The sequence below is a fragment of the Lynx rufus genome, unplaced genomic scaffold, assembly GCF_022079265.1.
Source record: "Lynx rufus isolate CCGP_SWC_20201006 ecotype Redwood Valley unplaced genomic scaffold, mLynRuf1.p SCAF_13, whole genome shotgun sequence".
In the NCBI taxonomy this organism is placed as follows: Eukaryota; Metazoa; Chordata; class Mammalia; order Carnivora; family Felidae; genus Lynx; species Lynx rufus.
In genome coordinates this window covers 25,552,524-25,573,295 of record NW_025814827.1, presented here as the reverse complement: position 1 = coordinate 25,573,295, position 20,772 = coordinate 25,552,524, and the positions used below count along the sequence as shown (strand labels likewise).

The following is a 20,772-nucleotide window of genomic DNA, read 5'->3' as shown; positions in this document are numbered from 1 at the left end:
TCCTTTTGTCTTGAATACATATGTGTGTGTCCCAAAGCAAAGAAAAAAATATGGAAGGAGTTAAGCTATGGTAATCATAATAGTAGTTAACGGGGGAATATGGGGAAGAAGGAGAAGGTCGTTCGTTTTATTTTAAACACTTCTATAGTGTTTCAAATGTTAAAAGAAGTATTTTATAATTCAAATAACCAAAAAAAAAAAAGAAAGAAAAAAGAAAAAAGAAACCCACAAAACACAACAACCCTGATATTTAAAAAAAAAAAAATGTCTCCTAAAGTTTGGCTGATAGCATCAGCAGGACACGTAAGATTTATAACTATAATTATAGACCATGGATATTTCATGAGGGTTGTTACGCCAATGACAAGTTAAGCTTAGACAGCAAGGAAAGGATATTAATGCTGCTGTCAAAGTGAGCTTATTCACAAAACTCCTGAAACTTATTATTCTATCTATCAGAGACAGCAGTTTCTGATTGAAGCCAAAATTGCAGAGGTTTCATGGTTATAAACATTTATGCACCCAGGTCTGAGAATTCTATGGTAAAACAGGCATTTTCAAGGTTTCTGAGAAATAAAAGTGAGTGTATCGCATGAGTGATGGGCATTAAGGAGGGCACATTTTGGGAGGAGCACTGGGTGTCATATGTAAGCGATGAATCACTGGGATCTATTCCTGAAGTCAAAACTATACTGTATGTTAATTAACTTGAATTAAAAAAAAAAATAAATGGAAGACTAAAATGACAGTAATTGAGAATCTACCCATTCCTCAAGTTGAAATTTTGATGTTGAAAGAGGATCTGTGTGTTTATCATCTATTGAGTTTCTCTCCCACTTTATTCAAGGGTGATACTGGTGTCCTAGGTATCTCCTCATGGAGGATAGGGTGGACAGTGAGTTCCCTGCAGCTTCTATGCCTTTGGGGAGGCCCACAGCTTCCACTTATCCCTATAAAGAAGGGAGGTCCACTTGGATTTGGAGCTGGGGCCCTGAGATCAGAAGTTCTGTGTTCAAATCTTGGCCTGCCACTCTCCATGTGACTTGAACTGTGGCAAGTCTATATATTTTTTTATACATAACTTTTTAAAAAGTTTATTTTTGAGAGAGAGTGAGCAGGAGAGGGGCAAAGGGGGGGAGGGGGAGAGAGGGAGAGAGAGAGAGAGAGAGAGAGAGAGAGAGAGAGAGAGAGAGAGAATCCCAAGCAGGTTCCACATTGTCGGTGCAGAGCCTGATGCGGGGCTCAAACTCACGAACTGCGAGATCATGACCTGAACCGAAATTAAGTCAGACACTTAACCAACTGAGACACCCAGGCACACCAGCAAGTCTATTTTCTTACCTATAGTAATTGTATCCATCTCAGAGACCTGAAAAGAGGATTAGATGAGATAATGGGATTATCTGAGAAATAAATCATTTGCATAATAAATGCTCAATTAATAGGAGTTGTTACTCTTAAAATCAGAAGCCCTGACACAGGCAGGTGGACCAAGTTTGCTTTCAGTAACTCTAGCCTCTCCTCTCTGTTCTTCCAGATATTATCTTTTCACCAAACCCCAATGCTTCTAGCTTTAGGACTGCTTGCTTGCCTTTCTTTTATTTTCTTTTCTTTCTCTTCCTTCCTTCCCTCCTTCTCCTCCTCCTCCTATATAGACAACAAAGTATTTGACATCGTCCTTATACTCACTCTAATCTTTGTTCTTATACTTCCTGAAAATTAAAATTTGCATTTTAACCAGTCTTACTGTAGAATAAAAGACTTTGCTCCAGACAACACTGGAGTCAGAGAGGTCTGGTTTCCAATCCTGGATCTAGGACTCACTTTGTGACTTCAGGAAAGTTGCTTAACTTCTCTGAGCTCCATCTGTAAAAGGGGACAATAAATAATACCTCCTGCATAGTGGCACTGAGAGGATTAAGTATAACGCATGATATCACTCCTATCACTGTGTGATGATGACACGGGTTTTGGAAGGCTTCCACCAAGGACAGGCCTGCTTTGGCCATCTGGGGTAAGAAGGGCATGTATGTAACTAAGACAGGAGGGACAGTTGGATACTTCAACCAAATTATTCTCACTTCCTTTACTCAACTTTATTCTTTCTTTCTCTTCTTATCTTTCTGCCCTTATATCCATTCCACAAATACTTATTTTTGTCTGGCACTACAGCAGTAAACAAAGCATGCCAGAAATTGGAAACTGGTATCCATTCTCACTCATACCTACTCTGCTTCCAAACCTCCACCTCCAGCCTGGATATCTCCTACATTCTTCTCTTGTCTGTCCTCAGTCTCCTGGCTGTTTCAGGACCTTCCAGCACTCAGCAGGGGGTATGGGTGAGGGCAGGAAGAAATCAGGTACAGGAGAAACCTATGGGATAGGAGTATGCGGATAAGATCTAGAGGACTTCAACTTGTACGTGGCGAAGAGGCACAGCCACCAAGTGGTGAAATCCAGCACCTCATCTTTAGAAGTACAACTCTGGGTGTGTTTCCCAAGTGTGCCTAACTACCCTATAAGCCCAGTAATAATTGTGTTGTAGGAAATGCTTGCCCCATGTTTTTCATGGTACATTCACAAATGCCTTTATTGAAAGTAAAATAAATAAATATTTGATTCAGGAAACAAGTCTAGTGGATCCTAGTCCTAAACCTGCAATGCAGTCACTGTGTATCCTGGGCAAATCATGGGCCCCAGTTTTTTGTATCAATTTTGCCTTAAATTATACTGTTATGGTTTTGACATATGACCACCAATTCTTTGAAACTCTGCTAAGAAATGGAGCTTAATTCTCCTCCACTTGAACATATTGGGCTAGATTTAGTGACTTACTTCTAATGAACAGAGTATGAAAAGGGAAACATAGTTTAGAATGGAGAAACCTGAAGAACATCATCCATATAAGTAAATGAGGTCACCATCACCGGTAATAAGTCATGCTGATATCACATGATCCCTGATAGGATATGACAAGAAGGGCACAGCACCTCTTTGTGAATCTTACCCCAAATCCACAATCTCCATCTATCCCTAAGAAAGGATTGGACAAATCCAGAAAAATTCTACAAAATACCTGATCACTAGTATCCAGAAGTATCAAGGCCATGAGGGACACCTGGGTGGCTCAGTCAGTTAAATGTCTGACTTCGGCTCAGGTCATGATCCCACGGTTAGTGAGTTTAAGCCCCGCGTCAGGCTCTGTGCCGACAGCTCAAAGCCTGGAGCCTGCTTTGGATCCTGTGTCTCCCTCTCTCTCTCTATCCGCCCCCCCTGCCCCCCCCCAAGCTCTGTCTCTCTCTCTCAAAAATAATTAAACGTTAAAAAAAAAAGTATCAAGGCCATGAAAGACGAAGAAAGACTGTATAAAGTCAGAGGTTATAGGAGACCAAGGAGACATTACAACTAAATGCAGTGTAGGATACTGAAACAGAAAAAGGTTGTTAATGGAAAAACTGAAGAAATCTAAATCAAGTCTGTAGTTCAGTTAGTAGTACCAATGCTAATTTCATAGTTTTAACAATTGCACAATGGTTATATAAGATGGCAATGTTAACATTAAAGGCTAGGTGGGTTAGGCCATGGTTACCCTTGAGGAGCCAGAAGGCAGAAGATCAATCTTGGAGAGACAATTGGCCCATAGGCCTGAATCAAAAAGACCTGGATAGCCCCACCCATAACATCTTGAATGAGGGACCAGTGGTTACTTTGAGTCCTAAGGAAGAAGCCCCTCTGAGGAAGCAAGGGTATCATTTTTATAAAGCCCTGATATCAAAGGTAAGTAATTTTGAATAATTTATTTTTAAAACTCCAAAAGATGGAACATAAAATTCTTTTTTGTGAATAAAAAAAAGTTTTTAAAATATAATTGTTTCCGTGGCCTCCAAATTTGTGAAAAAGGAGAAAGGTAACTATACCCAACAGAAACTATGAATTTTACAGGGAAAAGAGCTTCTAAATCTAAAGTTAATATAAAAACACATTGCTATAATAGCATATAAGAAAATAAACTATGGAGGGGCAAAAGGAAAAAGAAAAAGATATGTACAACTATCAAAAGGCTTTATTTAATTAAAAAGATAACATTAACCAAAAATTGTAGAATTCATTATGAAAAACAACTTCACTAAACATGCAATGCCTATCATATCTACAGTGAATTTTCCAGGTAATTTTTTTTATCCTTACTTACATAGCAGATAATGTTAATGACAGTTTGAAGAATATTTCTCATTTGCTTTTTACTTTAGATACTGGCCTTTTATCTCAGTTACTGCCTTTAAAATCATCTTTTGGAGCACCAAGTAACAAGCCTGACCTGGTGAATAAGCTGTTACCACTAAAAAGATGTTCCACAACTGTCCTCCCCATCAGAAGGAGAATCCAGAGAACTGGAAATGTGCCCTCATGGCAAGGAGTAGATCACCTATGTCTCTAGGCTGGAAACATAAAAGTATACATAGAGCCTGCTCAATTATCAAAATGCAACAAAACAGGTTCGAGTGTCCAGTACGGTAGCAAGACCTATAAGAAACAATGGAGCAACAGCTCCTTGTGAGGTGATATACACCTTGCCCCAGTAATGGACTGTCATGATGAATGTCTTAACTATGTCAGATGCTTCCAAATCACTCCATTATTTCCCTCTCTACCACAGAACTGACCTAGACATGGAAGATTTGCAAAGCAACAGCATGCTTTATTTAGTTGTGAGACAGACAAACAGAACTCCTTTTGAGTGGAGAAATCTGGTTCTGCTTTTGGATACTACCTGTCTCTGAATTTTGAACTCTCAAGATGTCAAGTGTTAGATCGCTTTGGTATAGATTTCATGATACTCACTTGGACCAAGGAATGGCAGAGACAAGACATCCTTTAAAAGCAATATGTTTGCATTTGGTTCATTTAACACAATAAATGTTTATTTTTAAGTTGTGAAGAGAAAGTCTGGGGTTTAATGAGATTCTTTGTTGAAAATGAGCAGCTAAGATTTGTAAAAAAAAAAAAAAAAAAAAAAAAAGATTGTTTACAGGATAGACAAAGGACTGCCCAAAGGCAATTTAAACTCTAAAAACCAAGTCCTTGACTGATATTTGCTCCTTAAAAAAAGAAAACAAACAAACAAAAAATACAACAGGTCACATTGCTTGCTGTATCCACCCAGAGGTACAGATTTTAATGAATAGGAATGAACTTCTGTGAACTCTAACTCAATAGTGAATGGTATTGTCCACCATTTGCATTAAAAAGGAAATAGACACAAACTCAAGATGCCCAGTGAAAGTTAATGGATTATTAAAAATCATACCTACCCGAAGAGCTTCTCTGAGTTTAGGTTCAGATATGCCAAAATATAACACTGAACCTCTCAAATAATTTCATAGATATGTATTGCCAAATAAATTTTAAGTTTCACTTTAAAACCTGGAAGTTATTAGGCCTTATAGAAATCATGGGAAAGTTTCTCTCTGTTATTGTTGGAAAACTTTCCTTTTTCAAACACAAGGAAGCAGTAGTATAACCATGTATGCATACATACAATGCTCAGCCCTAAGAAGTGATTAATTGTGAGGTCTTTACTAACACAGAGATTATAGACACCTAATGCTAATCTCCCACATCTGGTTATTTATGTTACAGCTTTCTGTTTTCATCTCAAGATGCATAGTTAAAAAGAAACTCCGGGATTCCTTTAGGATTATTTTCCCCCCCAACAAGTAGACAAAATGAGTCAATAATGAAAATGTATTTTAAAAGTTGTAAAGCCATCAAGTTATTTTCAGCAACAGGGTTACCTGCACACTGACCACAATGACCAACGATGTAGCCATGGTAACTGCAAAAGACTGGTAGTCAGCAACGTGCTGCCCATCATCTCCGGCCACATTGTAAAAGGCTCCATAGGGTATGAAGAAAAGGGCCAATGAGGTGTAGATGCCATGTGCCACGCAGATAAAAAATTTACGCTTGTTAAACAGCAGATTGAGCTGTCCAGGTTCATAGAGCTGGGGATAGTCCATGCTGTTCTGGTCATCCACATCCTGTCAATAAAGTGTTACTTCAGTGGAGGAGGCTTGAGAAGTCAGGGAGGCCCTGAATTCACCATCTCAGGAAATGGCAAGTGCAAGTCTAAGCATACCCTAATAAACACTATTAATTAGCTTGCTATTCATTCCCACAATAATGCAGAAGATAATAAAATGATCCCTATTTTACACAAGAGGAATTTGAGTCTCCGAAAGTCATGAGAGATCATATAGCTCTTATTGCATAGCCAGAACTTGACTTGTACCTAGATCCTTAGCTTCAGACTAAAGTTTCTTTTCTCTGCTTTCCTACAGCCACATTCACTCCCAGAATGCTCTTGCAGCCAATGGGGCTCAGGGGTTAATTGCCAAGTCAGTGAGTGGTAGTGACCAGGAGATGGCAGCAGAGAGCCGCAGAGTAGGACCTGGCCAATCTGAGTCCCCAACTGTGTGACAGGAGGAAGAGCAGAAGGGAAACAGGGAAAGGGGGATTGGGGGAAGGTGGGGGGGGTGGGGAGGAAGTTGAGCCTGAAGAGCTGAGTGTTCTACACAGTGAGGATTCCAACACCGGCTGTTTGACAGAAATAATGTAGACAGAATGAGAAGGTATGTGTGGCCCCAAAAGTATCTTGGGAGAAATTAAAATAGTGCTTCTCAAACTTAATATGCACATAAATCATCTGGGGAGCAAATGATGATTCAATAGGTTGGGGGTAGGGCCTGAGACAGCATTTCCAACCAGCTCCAAAGTAATGCTGATGACCAGTGAGCACTAAAGCCAAATGCCCAAACCAAAAAGGATGGCAAGGCCTGACCACCGGGGACATCAGAGGACCATGAGTAGAGGAGAAGCACCCAAAGTGGGAGCAACATAGGCATGAACTCTGGGGGCAGACCAGGTTCCCCTCCCTGCTTGTGGGATGGCCCCAGCCTTGTTGAATGGGGTTCTATGATGAATACTGACATATTCTCTTTAGGAGGTCCCATTTTGAAATGCTGCTGGTACTTCCTTCTCTAGTCCAGTGACTGGTGAAATGACATTCAGAGGCTTTGAAACCAGAAAACCCTGAGTTCAAACCCTAGTTCTGCTGCTTAGCAGGTATATGATCTTACACCCATTATTAACCTGTCTGAGCCTCAGTTTCCTGATCTCCAGACATGCAAACAATAGCACCTCCCTCACAGGACCACTGTCATGATTAAATTAATGTATTCAGCAGTGTTACTGCCACACCATAAGTAATAATAATAAAAAAAAAACAGATGCTTCTATAAATAATAACAAATAAAATAATGTTATACAATAATAATAGCATAGCAATCTCAGACTCAGGTGGCCTGGCACTAGACTGAGTTCTGTCACACACCGGCTGTCTGGCTTTAGGGCAGCGACTTGAGCCTTGGTTTCCTCCTTATAAAATGAGCAGATCATAGGTGATCACGGAGGCCTTACAGCATAACATTTCATGATCCTGTGATCTATGTAGGGGCCAAAGTTGACAAAGTAAGAAAGGAGAGGGGCAGACACTTAACTTGATGGCAATAAGGGGCCTTATTATATTTTTTTTAGAATTGCACAATAACCATCTTTTCCCAGAAACTGCTTATTTTTATTATTTTATTCCACATTCTGGGCAGCTACAAAGCACTGGGAAAAGAAACGCTTGTAAACACAGGCACTTGGAAATGAATGTGCTTAATCCTTTACATCTAAGGTCTTTAGGAGTTCGTTATGTTTTTATAGAATTCCACAAAATATGTTGTTCACAAACTGCCCTTTTTACATACAAGAAGTGAGACAACTAACTACAAAGGCACAGAATGGGAGGGTGGAGTGAGCTCACAATGTGACAATTTATATTTTGAAATAGACAGCTTTGAGCCAGAAAAATGAGGCCTAGCAAACGGGTCTAACAGCAGCCTGGAGAAAATCTGGTCTCTTCAAATATACTTCCAAAATAATTTTTTTTTAAATAATACATTCTAATTGTGCCATGGAAACTCCTCTGGCTAGCCTTCCACTTCCTCATAGGCAGCCAGACTTCTCCCTTCCAGGAAGTACCTTCCAAGGCAATGAGTATGACAAGGATCTACCATTTTTGTAATTGATTCCCTCTCCTCTCAAGCAATTTGAGCTAGAAAAAAAGACTATGTCCCTTCTTTCCATGGCTGTGGGGCTTCATGTCTTCCTCTCCCATTGGCAGGGTATTCCACTGACCTCTAGTTCCTGTTCTGGGCTGTGCTGGCCAAGGAAATCTCACCACAGATGCTGGCCATCTGCAATCCAGCAGGTTCCATGATTTTCTATCACTATGTGGTTCTCTGCATTCGGAGGCTAATGTAGCATTTCCCAGCATGTTAACCACAAGGCACTAGTTCTGAGGCATATTAATAGGTGCTATATGAAAAATAAATAAATGGAAGTAAAGTCCTATAAACCTGGGAAATGCTGGACCAACATAAAATTAGAGGCCATTTCATGTAGGATGTCTCAGAGCCTTTAAAGCAATAATGTGGGGTGTGAGTCTCAAAGAAAGAAGTAGCCAAACTTTGATCACAGGACCGTTTGGGAGATGTGGGGGATCTGGAAGGGTTTCTGATCCACGCAACATGTATTCAAACAACTGAAATTCTAGGACTTTCCATGACTTGTGTTTTCTACTTAGAATCTAGAAACAACTAAAAAGCATCAAAAGAGTAAAATAAGTTATAAAGACAGAAAAAAATACATACCTGGTCAAAAATCCCCATGGCTAAAACAGGAAGTGATGTGTAAACAATGTTAAAAAGGGTAATGAACCACTGGTCGTAAACGGTCTAAAAAGAAATAACATGTCAGTGAGAAACACCATTCACAGAAGAATATTCACTTTTAGGCTCTTGGATTAAATATCTCAATCTCCTGAGATGCATGAGAGTTACATATTTGCAACAGACAGACATGAGTTCTCCCCTGACTCTCTTATCATCCCTGCTGTCTCAGTAGGATACTAGATCCCTCTAAACTTCAACTTCTTCATCTTTAAAATAAAGCCACGCTCTCCTTGCACAGCTACCATGGAGACGAAAGGAGATCACATATGCAGAACACCCAAGACACCACTAGACACATAGAAGGCCCTGGCCCTGTGGGGAGCTATTGAATTCTTCAGGTTCTCAATGGCTTTTATTTAAAAAAAATTTTTTTTAACGTTTATTTATTTTTGAAAGAAAGAGACAGAGTGTGAGAGGGAGACACAGAATCTGAAACAGGCTCTAAGCTATGAGCACAGAGCTGGACGCGGGGCTCAAACTCATGAACCGTGAGATCATGACCTGAGCTGAAGTCGGACCCTCACCCGACTGAGCCACCCAGGTGCCCCCTCAATGGCTTTTAGAGTAAATCTAATGATCTGATCTAAGTGATAAGTAAAGGACCCACTAAAATATTCAGAGGGAGATGCAGAAATGAATGTGTCAGCCCTACCCTGTGTTCAAATGGATAGTTTTTTCTTGGGAGTGGTTTAAAATAAAGTGGGCATGGAGCTAGCTGCTCAGTATACTGGGTATAAATGAGTTAGACAAATAAAATACCCCATACACTTGTACAGAGTACTTCCTTCCATGAGCCTCACTGAAAATTGGTGAGGCATGTGAAACTGTTGTTGTATTCCCATTTTGTTGAGAACTACACAGACATGTAGAAACAAAATGTAGTAAGTATTGTAGAGCTTATCACTGGAAAAGGCAAAACCAAAACCTAGGTCTCCAGCTCCTAACCAATGTCTGTTCTACCACTCTATGATACATTCATCCATCCATTCACTCAATATTTATCAAAAATCTATTTTGTGCCAGGTGCTAGGTTTTAGGCAACGGTAATTCAACATGCTATAATCAGACACAAATTCTTCATAAAATTTGCATTCTAAGGGTGGCAGAAAACAAGCAATAAACAAGTTATATATACATATATACAAGTGATAAATACTAGAGAAGAAAGGCAGATAGGAAAGGTAGATAGGGAGGGTTGTAATTGTAATAAGGTGACTGGCAAAAGTGTCACTAAGAAGTGACACTGAGAAAAGATCTGAATGAAATAAGGGATCGAATTATGCAGCTTTCTGGGACAGGAGCATTCCATACTACAAGTAGATCCCAAGAGAAATCCCCAGGGAAAGATAGCATCTGTTCAGAGGACAGCAAGGCAGTCCAATTGGATAGAGAAGAGTGAGTGACCTATAGGGAGAATAATGGATGTCAAAGAAAGAAGGAGTTGGATCCTATGTAGGTAACTATGGCTTATTCCCTAAGTGAAATGGGAAGACATTAGAGAATTTTGAGCAAAGGGACAACCTGATCTAATTTATATTTTAACAGAATCACTCTGGATGGTGTGCTGAGAACAGACTGAAGAGGGGCAGTGGTGGAAGCTGAGAAACCAGTTAGGAGACTACTGCAGAAGCCAGATGAAAGAGGGAAGTCAGGTGACCAGCAGGGAGAAGTGCTGAGTTTTTAATATATTCTAAAGTACATGTTCTTCTTAGGGGAGTTCAGAAAGCAATGAGGAATCTTAAATGCAATGTTCTGGACAGAGGACCTAAAGGTAGTTTCCATACAGTTATGTAAATAAGGCAATCCATTAAGTTATGTCCTGTGTGTGTAGATTATACCAAAGAGAGAATATTTTGGTTTCTTTACTGCTAAATGTGGATTTGGACTACCCTATCTTAGTGTCATTGTTTATTCTTGAGATGGGTGTATATTTATTCAAGAGAAGGAGAAATGAAGGCCAATTTTCAAAGGCCAAATCTCAACCTGGACTATTTTGCTGAAGTTCCACAGATGGCTTTATTCAACACTGAATAAACCAGACACTGAAATATATTGATTACTGTTTTCTGAGCAAGGTTAGCCCTGTGGGAAGATGTAAGGAACATGGGCATTCCTGCTGTCAATCATCTTGGAGAGAGTTCAATGTCAGGGCAGGAAGAAAAATGAGAACAGAAAAGAGAAAACGAGGAGTGGGGTAGATGAGAGAGGAAAGAAACTGTTTTATTCTTTGTGTGTCTCAGAGTTGAGGCCTGGAATCCATGTAGGAAAGATCTGTTCAACATCATTCTTTTTGAGGTTAGGTCAAAAATAGGCAGAAAAGTTGAATTCTACCACCAATAAATAGCCAATACAGGATTTAGATGAGACAGCATCATTGGGGACTGCTATCAACAAGAATAGGGTTATGACTCAGAATGGCCACTTCTAATTACCAGTTATTAAGTTCTCTAATTGATCATTTACTTTCATAATCCTTTGAGTCCTGTTAAACTGTATTCTTTGAGTCTGTCTGAACTCTGCTGTAAGGATTTGAAAAGGTGTCCTATGTCTAGTAAATATATTAAGTATTTAACAACAGGCTCTTAAAAAAAAAAAAAGGCCCAATGTGGAGCATTTGCCAATTTCCATGGTGTAAATATTTCTCCCATGGCTCTTTATGCAGTGATATCACTTCCATCATATATATCCAATAGACATAAATAACCTCAGCTGCATAAATAGTAAAACATGGTAAAATGATTAGAAAGTGATGAGTTTTGAGGATTGATAAACTTTGTTTCAATATTATTTATTTATTTATTTTTAAAATTTACCATCAAGTTAGCTAACATACAGTGTATACAGTTTGCTCTTGGTTTGGAGGGTAGATTCCTGTGATTTGCGGCTTATAACACCCAGTGCTCATCCCAACAGTGCCCTCCTCAACACCCATCACCCATTTCCCACCTCTCCCACTCCTCCCATCAACCCTCAGTTTGTTCTCTGCATTCAAGAGTCTCTTAGGTTTAGCTCCCTCTCTGAAACTCTTTTTTCCCCTTCCCTTCCCCCAAGGTCCTCTGTTAAGTTTATATAATTCAATTTTTAGTAATAGCTGTGTTTAAACACTAGCTCACATAATTTCTCAAAACTAAACAATTATCTTTATGAACCAATATGGACCAGTTCTAGCATACCCCAGCCTATGTCCACGCTTGGAGCAAAGTAACACAGAACACCAACAGCCATCTGGAGGATCGCAGACTCAATGTGGCAAAAGAAAACCTGCAGAATGGCAGGGCAGTAGCCCAGAGCTTCAGACAACCATGAGAAAAGAATGGAAGAGCTAGCTCATCATCATTCCCTGGAGAAAAGAACGGAAGAGCTAGCTCATCATCAATACCCTAACCCTCAGGGTATTTTAGCAGAGGTCTCTGAAACAAGCCTGGGTTTACAGTGTTCGTATAGGATGAGGGCATGTGCCATACAATTGATTTATAACAAACTGCCCACTGAAGATAATGAAAAAAAGTTGAGAAAAAAGAAAGCAAAGCACATCTCTATCAAAGCATCAATGAACTAACAATACAGAAGGAAACTGCCTGTTAAGATCAGGGAGAGAATCAGAACTTAAGAACTACTTTAAGGTCTAGGAAAATGTTCTCTTTCTCCAGAGACTGTTTGCTTCTTTCTAGCAGATGCTGAGGATAGAAGGCTTGATGTTTGGGGGACCAGCCAGCTGTCCTGTCATAGTGAGGCCTGTGACCCTATCGCCAAGAGGCTTCTCTTGGGTCCCAGCCCAGAGTGCAATGTGTTTCATGAAGATCTCTACACTTGATGGGCATGAAACTTGTCCTTCTAGTCCTAGGCAACAACCAGAAACAAATGATGATGAGCTTCTCAGCTGCCTCCTATAGACAGACCATCAACACTCCCAGGGCCTGTGGCTCAGAGCAGTACACACTTCCAGGCACCCAGCCCAGAGCGGGAATGTTAACAGGGTCCCACACACCAACTCCTATCTACCCTGAAAGTCCACCAGAACTGTTGCTTGGCCTCTCTTCGCTTTCTTTGGATGAGCAACAATTCCACTTCTAGATACACGTTCAGAATATCTGCCTTCGTGTACCAGGAGAGACAAGAAAATGCTCATAGCAGCACGGGTCATAATAGCCCCAAACCAGAAACAACCAAAACATTCATCAGGAGTGGAATGGAGAAAGACATTGTGGTATATTGATATAATGGAATACTATAGAATAGTGAAAAGCAAGGAACTACACCTATATCACACACACACACACACACACACACACACACACACACACACCACAAGGGGCACCTGGATGGCTCAGCGTCAGCTCTTGGTTTCAGCTCAGGTCATAATCTCACAGTTTGTGGGTTTGAGCCCTATGTCAGGCTCCATGCTGACAATGTGGAGCCTGCTTAGGAATCTCTCTGGTGCGCACGCGCATTCTCTCTCAAAATAAATAAATAAGCTTAAAAAAATACAAATGAATTTTAAAAATATAGAAGGTTGAGCAAAAGAAGCCAGCCAAAGTATGGTTCCAAATTAATAAAATTCAAAAATGTGTCAGTCTACTCTGTGTTGTTTAAGGATTCATGCTCATATGGGAAAATTTTAAAACAAAGCAACAAAGTGATGATAAAATGTCAAGGTAATGGTTATCTCTAAAGAGTTGAAAAAAGAGTATAACTGAGAAAAAGCAAGGGGAGCCTTAGAGGTTTGGCGAAGTTCTGTTTCTTGAAATGGATGATGGCTACATGGGTGTTCATCCTACAACAATTTGTTAAGCTGTCATTTGAGTATTACACACTCTGTGGATTCATTATATTTTACCATAAAAAAGGAAATATGTGGCCTTTTGTTTTAGTCATTACCTGGTGATACTTTGGACACTGGGAGGATTTTAAAAATCCTGATGCCCATATCACACCCCAGGCCAGTTCATTCACTGTCTTTGAGGGGTGGGATGATCTAGGCATTGGTAGTTTTAAAAAATTTCCCAGGTAATTCCATTGTGAAACCAAGATTGACAATTTTGCTTGCCCCTATCAAGAAACAAACAAACAACAACAACAACAAAACAAAAACCCTGACACAAATCAACTATTTGATGATGACATCTGAATTTCATTCCCCGATATATCAATTCATATTATGATTACAGTGGAAAATGTAAGAGGGGAGAAGCAGTCAAACTGAAGTCTTATAGCCCCAGGCAGAAACTGATGCTGTAAAATCACCTCTTCCTCCACCTCCTCCACCATTCAGCTTCCACTAGCTGAGAAGAGATGATTTCAGGTATTAGGAAGAAAGAAAGAATCTGGGAAATTATGGCACAAAGTGCCATCATTACTACAAACAGGTTAGCATTAAAACCTATAGTTATTTGGCAGTGGCATTTGCAAGCTGGTAATCAGATTTGAAACCTCATTTAATAATTGGAACAAGAGAGGACAGGAAGGGAAGGGTCAGTAAAAATAAAATTTAAATGAGTTTTTGCAATTTCTTGGAAGATTTTTTACTGCCACTCAGAATCACAGTAACAAAAATAAAATTAGCTGATACTTACTGAGCACCTGCTATGTACCAGGCACTATTTTAAGCGTTCAACATATACTGACTCATTAAGTCCTCACAATGACCCTATGGGATTGGTACTATTAGCAGACCTCAATTTAAAGATGGGGAAACTAAGGCTCATCAAGGTTAGGAGACTGTCCAACGTCATCCCCCAACACAAAGATTTTCAAAGTGTAGCCTAGGGAACTTTGAGGAGATCCACATGTCAGGACTATTTTCACAATGATACTAAGCAGTTATGTATATTTCATTTTCACTGTCATTCTCCCATGAGTGTACATGACTTGTGATATCATAACCAACTGAACACAGAAGCAGATATGAGAACCCTGCTGCCTCCTGCAGTGCCAATAGTAAGAAATGAAGTATAAAAAATGACTCTTCTCACTAACTTGTTTTTTGTTTTGGAAAATACAATCTTTTTTTTTTCATTAAAATATGTCATTTAGGTAAACATGTCATAGGTTCATTTTTTTAATGAATTAAAAGGAATGTTTAAATGTTTTCTCCTTAATTGCACCAAGAAGCATAAAATACCTAGGAATAAATCTAACCAAAGATGTAAAGGATCTGTATGCTGAAAACTATAGAAAGCTTATGAAGGTAATTGAAGAAGATTTAAAGAAATGGAAAGACATTCCCTGCTCATGGATTGGAAAAATAAATATTGTCAAAATGTCAATACTACCCAAAGCTATCTACACATTCAATGCAATCCCAATCAAAATTGCACCAGCATTCTTCTCGAAACTAGAACAAGCAATCCTAAAATTCATATGGAACCACAAAAGGCCCCGAATAGCCAAAGGAATTTTGAAGAAGAAGACCAAAGCAGGAGGCATCACAATCCCAGACTTTAGCCTCTACTACAAAGCTGTCATCATCAAGACAGCATGGTATTGGCACAAAAACAGACACACAGACCAATGGAATAGAATAGAAACCCCAGAACTAGACCCACAAACGTATGGCCAACTCATCTTTGACAAAGCAGGAAAGAACATCCAATGGAAAAAAGACAGCCTCTTTAACAAATGGTGCTGGGAGAACTGGACAGCAACATGCAGAAGGTTGAAACTAGACCACTTTCTCACACCATTTACAAAAATAAACTCAAAATGGATAAAGGACCTAAATGTGAGACAGGAAACCATCAAAACCCTAGAGGAGAAAGCAGGAAAAGACCTCTCTGACCTCAGCCGTAGCAATCTCTTACTCGACACATCCCCAAAGGCAAGGGAATTAAAAGCAAAAGTGAATTACTGGGACCTTATGAAGATAAAAAGCTTCTGCACAGCAAAGGAAACAACCAACAAAACTAAAAGGCAACCAACGGAATGGGAAAAGATATTTGCAAATGACATATCGGACAAAGGGCTAGTATCTAAAATCTATAAAGAGCTCACCAAACTCCACACCCGAAAAACAAATAACCCAGTGAAGAAATGGGCAGAAAACATGAATAGACACTTCTCTAAAGAAGACATCCAGATGGCCAACAGGCACATGAAAAGATGTTCAGCGTCGCTCCTTATCAGGGAAATACAAATCAAAACCACACTCAGGTATCACCTCACGCCAGTCAGAGTGGCCAAAATGAACAAATCACGAGACTATAGATGCTGGAGAGGATGTGGAGAAACGGGAACCCTCTTGCACTGTTGGTGGGAATGCAAATTGGTGCAGCCGCTCTGGAAAGCAGTGTGGAGGTTCCTCAGAAAATTAAAAATAGACCTACCCTATGACCCAGCAATAGCACTGCTAGGAATTTATCCAAGGGATACAGGAGTACTGATGCATAGGGGCACTTGTACCCCAATGTTCATAGCAGCACTCTCAACAATAGCCAAATTATGGAAAGAGCCTAAATGTCCATCCACTGAAGAATGGATAAAGAAATTGTGGTATATATACACAATGGAATACTACGTGGCAATGAGACAAAATGAAATATGGCCTTTTGTAGCAACGTGGATGGAACTGGAGAGTGTGATGCTAAGTGAAATAAGCCATACAGAGAAAGACAGATACCATATGGTTTCACTCTTATGTGGATCCTGAGAAACTTAACAGGAACCCATGGGGGAGGGGAAGGAAAAAAGAAAAAAAAGAGGTTAGAGTGGGAGAGAGCCAAAGCATAAGAGACTGTTAAAAACTGAGAACAAACTGAGGGTTGATGGGGGGTGGGAGGGAGGGGAGGATGGGTGATGGGTATTGAGGAGGGCACCTTTTGGGATGAGCACTGGGTGTTGTATGGAAACCAATTTGTCAATAAATTTCATATATATAAAAATAAATAAATAAAATAAAATAACAATATAAAAAAAATAAAAAATAAATGTTTTCTCCTTTTTAATTTCTAATATGACGAATATCAATAGATCCAGTCCTCAGATCACAAAGGTTTGAGAACTGCTGGCAGAGCAAGTGCCAGGACCATGTTCCTACCCTGGGACTCTGACTTCAGCCTTCACAACACTGACCACCACATGAAGCCACTTCTCTCTATCCATGGTATCCTTTGGCAAGTTTCCTTAAAGGCCAGTTCCTCACACTGCTTTATTTGGTTGAGAGTATACAAGAAATACAATTCGTATGCTGGTTCTTGTCATCTCAAATGATAACGTTAGCATTTACCCAGGCCCAAACCCTCCAATGGCTTCCCATTTCACATGAGATGGAATCCAGACTCTTCCCAGACGCCTAAAGCATTTCCTGATCCCATGGCTGCCTTCCTCTTCAGCCTCACTCACCACACCACCTCCCCTCCCTCAGCCTCAGCTTCACTGATTACCTTTCTCTAGGACTGGGTTCATTCCGGCCTACCTCAGGAGATTTGCACTTGCTATGCCCTTTGCCTGGAATACTTTAACCCCAGAGTATCCATATGAAAGTTTCCTCTGAACACTCAGGTTGAACTCCATGAGACTTTTTACATGACCCCATTCTTTTTTCAATGACAATTCTGAAATTTTCTTACTGATTTACTTCTTCATTATCTGTCTTTATCCCACTAGGATATAATCTCCATGCAACAGAGACTTATTTACATCTGTAACTCCAGTGCCTAGAACATTGTCAATGGTAGGTCTCTATAAATATTTGCTGAGTTAATTACTTTACAACTTTTTGTAAACGTTACATGTTTAACTTGCCACTAAATGTTGACCCAAGGATGTGGCACAGCTCCTCAAACTCAGTATGTCCAGACTTGAACTCATTCTCACACCACCTTAACCAGGCCCTCTTCCTATGTTCCCTGTATCTGTTTCTGACACTGCTACATTCATCCCAGAGCCCCAGCCAAAAATCTGCTATTTCTCCTTCTCTCCAACACCGCACATCAATTTAAGCCCCAAATCCCACTGACTTAACCATTACACATAGCTTGTGTTTCTGCCCAGCCCTTTACCTCTGTGACTTTCCTCCTGATGTCCTCCCTCCTAGGATGCCCATCTTCTTATTCCTCAACTGCTTCACTATGATTGATCTGGAAGGGTTGGCCCAGGAACAGATCTTCCAGGGAGCCTTTCTGAGCCCTGCCCACTCCTACCCTCTAGGCTCGGGTTCCAGGCCACTCCTTGGTGGTCCCATGACACACACCTCACTGCTTCATAATTCAACTTGCAATTATTTATGTGAGATAGAGGGCATGTATAAGTGGGGGAGAGGGGCAGAGGGAGAGAGAGAGAGAGAGAGAGAGAGAGAGAGAGAGAGAATCCCAAGCAGGCTCCACACTGAGTGATGTGAGGCTTGATCCCACGACCTTGGGATTATGACCTGAGCCAAAATCAAGAGTTTGATGCTCAACCAACTGAGCCACACAGGAGGCCCTATGCACTGATTTCTAGTCCCATCCTACTAGGCTGAAAGCTCCTTGGGATCATGTTATAGGATTTATTCATCTGTGGGGGCCCAAGAACCTACATCAGTGCCTGGCACGTGGCAAATATGCAACACAAGGATGCTGGTGTGTTAAGTGTAAGGGCATTGGAATCAGACAACAGAACTGTGTGTCCTTCAGTAACATACTCAGTCTGAGTCTTAGGTTCCTAAGTTATAAAGTGGGGATTTGAGGGAGGCCTTTAATATTCAACCAAATGAACAAATGCCAGTACAGCAGCACCTGACAGAGAGTGCTCAGTTAGTGAACACCTTTATCATATATGGAAAGAAGGGAGGGGAGGAGAAAGGGAGGAAGAGGAGGAAAGGAGAAGGGAAGGAGGGAGGAGCATTCAAGGTTCCAAGCTTTGAGTGGTAGGTTTAATGAATAAAGAAAAAGGTATATTTCTCCACTAATTATAATTATGAAAATACAATTCTTTATTGCTACAGCCACATTTATTTTTATAATAAACTACTATATTAATGAAATCAATAGAAAATTAGGACAAGATTTAAAGGAAATGAATTATCTTGATAAGCATCTTCCTTATGAAAACTTAATTATATCAATCACTCTTCAGCTCTAGCTTTGCCTCAGACTCTACCAAAATGTGTTAACCTGAGTCATTCACCTAAAAAAAAAAATAAAAACACCTTCCAGGGGTGCCTGGGTGGCTCAGTTGGTTGGGCATGTGACTTCAGCTCAGGTCATGATCTCACGGTTCATGAGTTTGACCCTGCATCAGGCTCCATTCTGACAGCTTTGGAGCCTGGAGCCTACTTCAGATTCTGTGTCTCCCTCTCTCTCTGCCCCTTCCCTGCTCACACTCTGTCTCAAAAATAAACAAACATTAAAAAAAAAACAAAAAAACTAAAACAAAACAAAACAACACCTTCCTGGGTGATGTGCACTGGCTTAACACAGTTTAGGCTTTAGGGGCTGCCACAAAAATTAAAGTCACAAGCAGTATTTCTTCTACAATAGACTTCTTCGCTTCTTGTAACAGATCTCTAACTACTTAAAAGGTTATCCTAGTAAATACGTTCCTCTTCTCCTTAAGGTCCTTAGATAACCTCAGAAAGTTTTTAAGTCCCCCTCTGGTGACTAGGACTAGCTGGGTGGGACACACTAGCCCAGATGACAACCCACATGGAACTCATCCGGGCTTCTCCCCTTCAAGACATGCTGAAGCCCTCTACCACCTATCTCCACCACTTCCATCTCAAACACACATGCTCACACACGTAGGTTGCCCAGATGCCCCCAAGAGATGGAGGAGGTAGAGAAAGGAGGGAAAATGGCTATTTTGGAGCCTCTGATGTGGGAAGCATTCTGGTCTGAGACTAGACCAGTCAAATGGCGGCAGCACTCTGATTTTGGGTGACTCAAATAATAAACAAAAGTTCTGTGTAAAAGTATCTGTCCTAGGGCTCTTGGACTCCTAGGGGCAGCCATACCCCCCCTCTACTTCCAAATTTTCTTTTCCCATGTCCAATACTCTGAATAAGAGATAAAAGCCATGCTTCTGTGAGATACCACTAGTCTGTTTGGAAACATGTGTCTCTTCACAGATCAGAAAAAAAAAAAAAGGAGAGAAGAGTTCTCCATTTTTCCAACTTTCCCGTTTTCCTTAAGGAAAGCTTCTCCTTGCTCCCTTCTTTGTGGAAGCAATTTATCAACCTTATCAACCATTTTATATAGAGTAAAAATACTCCAGCTACAAATTACAATCTAACAGCTTGAGGAATACACAATCTGTGATTTATAGAAAGCCACATTTAAATATACCTTAATAAGGCTCCTAAACACCTACCAAGGACTTTCTACTCTGAGACCATTGGCTTAGCTCCTTGTTCAAATGACAGGATAGACTACCATGTACATCCCCTCTGCCTTTTGCTGTGTGTTGTAGAGGAAAACTATATAATGATATTTTTCTTTTTGGCCTTAAAAAATATTTTTCATTTAAAGAAAACACATTGAGGAATAAGTATGAGGTGCTCAGTCTCAGCACATCTGTTACTGATTTGTGTAATTAACAGAAACCCACTAGCAGGAGCCAGGAAGAATGGCCCCAGCCTAAGCACCCACCCCTCCCCAGGTTTTCCACAGAGCACATCTGGAAGGCAAAGGGGAAAGGAACCACCATACCAGGTTGAGATGGACTCACAGGTAACCACAACCATGAAGTCATCAAAGCCTGGAGATTAGTCGCACTCTAAAATTTCACTTTCAAATTTTTTGAGTTTTCTTATATTGTTTGACAGAACGAAAGTTTTTCTTGATTTGACAAGATAATTGTTTCCATATCACAGCAGAATAAAAAAAAAACATACACAGCTCTGTATCTCACTGACAATGATAAATCATCATCAGATAATATCACCCCTTGAGTACCGGTGCCAGTAGTTGCATAGTTGCAGACGTGAATTTCCTAAATAGGACTTCAACCAATGGTGGGG

General features: G+C 40.3%; 1 protein-coding gene across 1 annotated transcript in view; it reads right to left on the bottom strand.

Moving 5' to 3' along the window:
• The window catches only part of ATP8B4 (ATPase phospholipid transporting 8B4 (putative)), a 259,928-nt gene that overhangs the window by 10,809 nt on the left and 228,347 nt on the right, over positions 1-20,772 (bottom strand). The window contains 2 exon segments of the mRNA XM_047075128.1: positions 5,796-6,041; positions 8,760-8,843. Coding sequence (XP_046931084.1) covers positions 5,796-6,041; positions 8,760-8,843 — 330 coding nt within the window.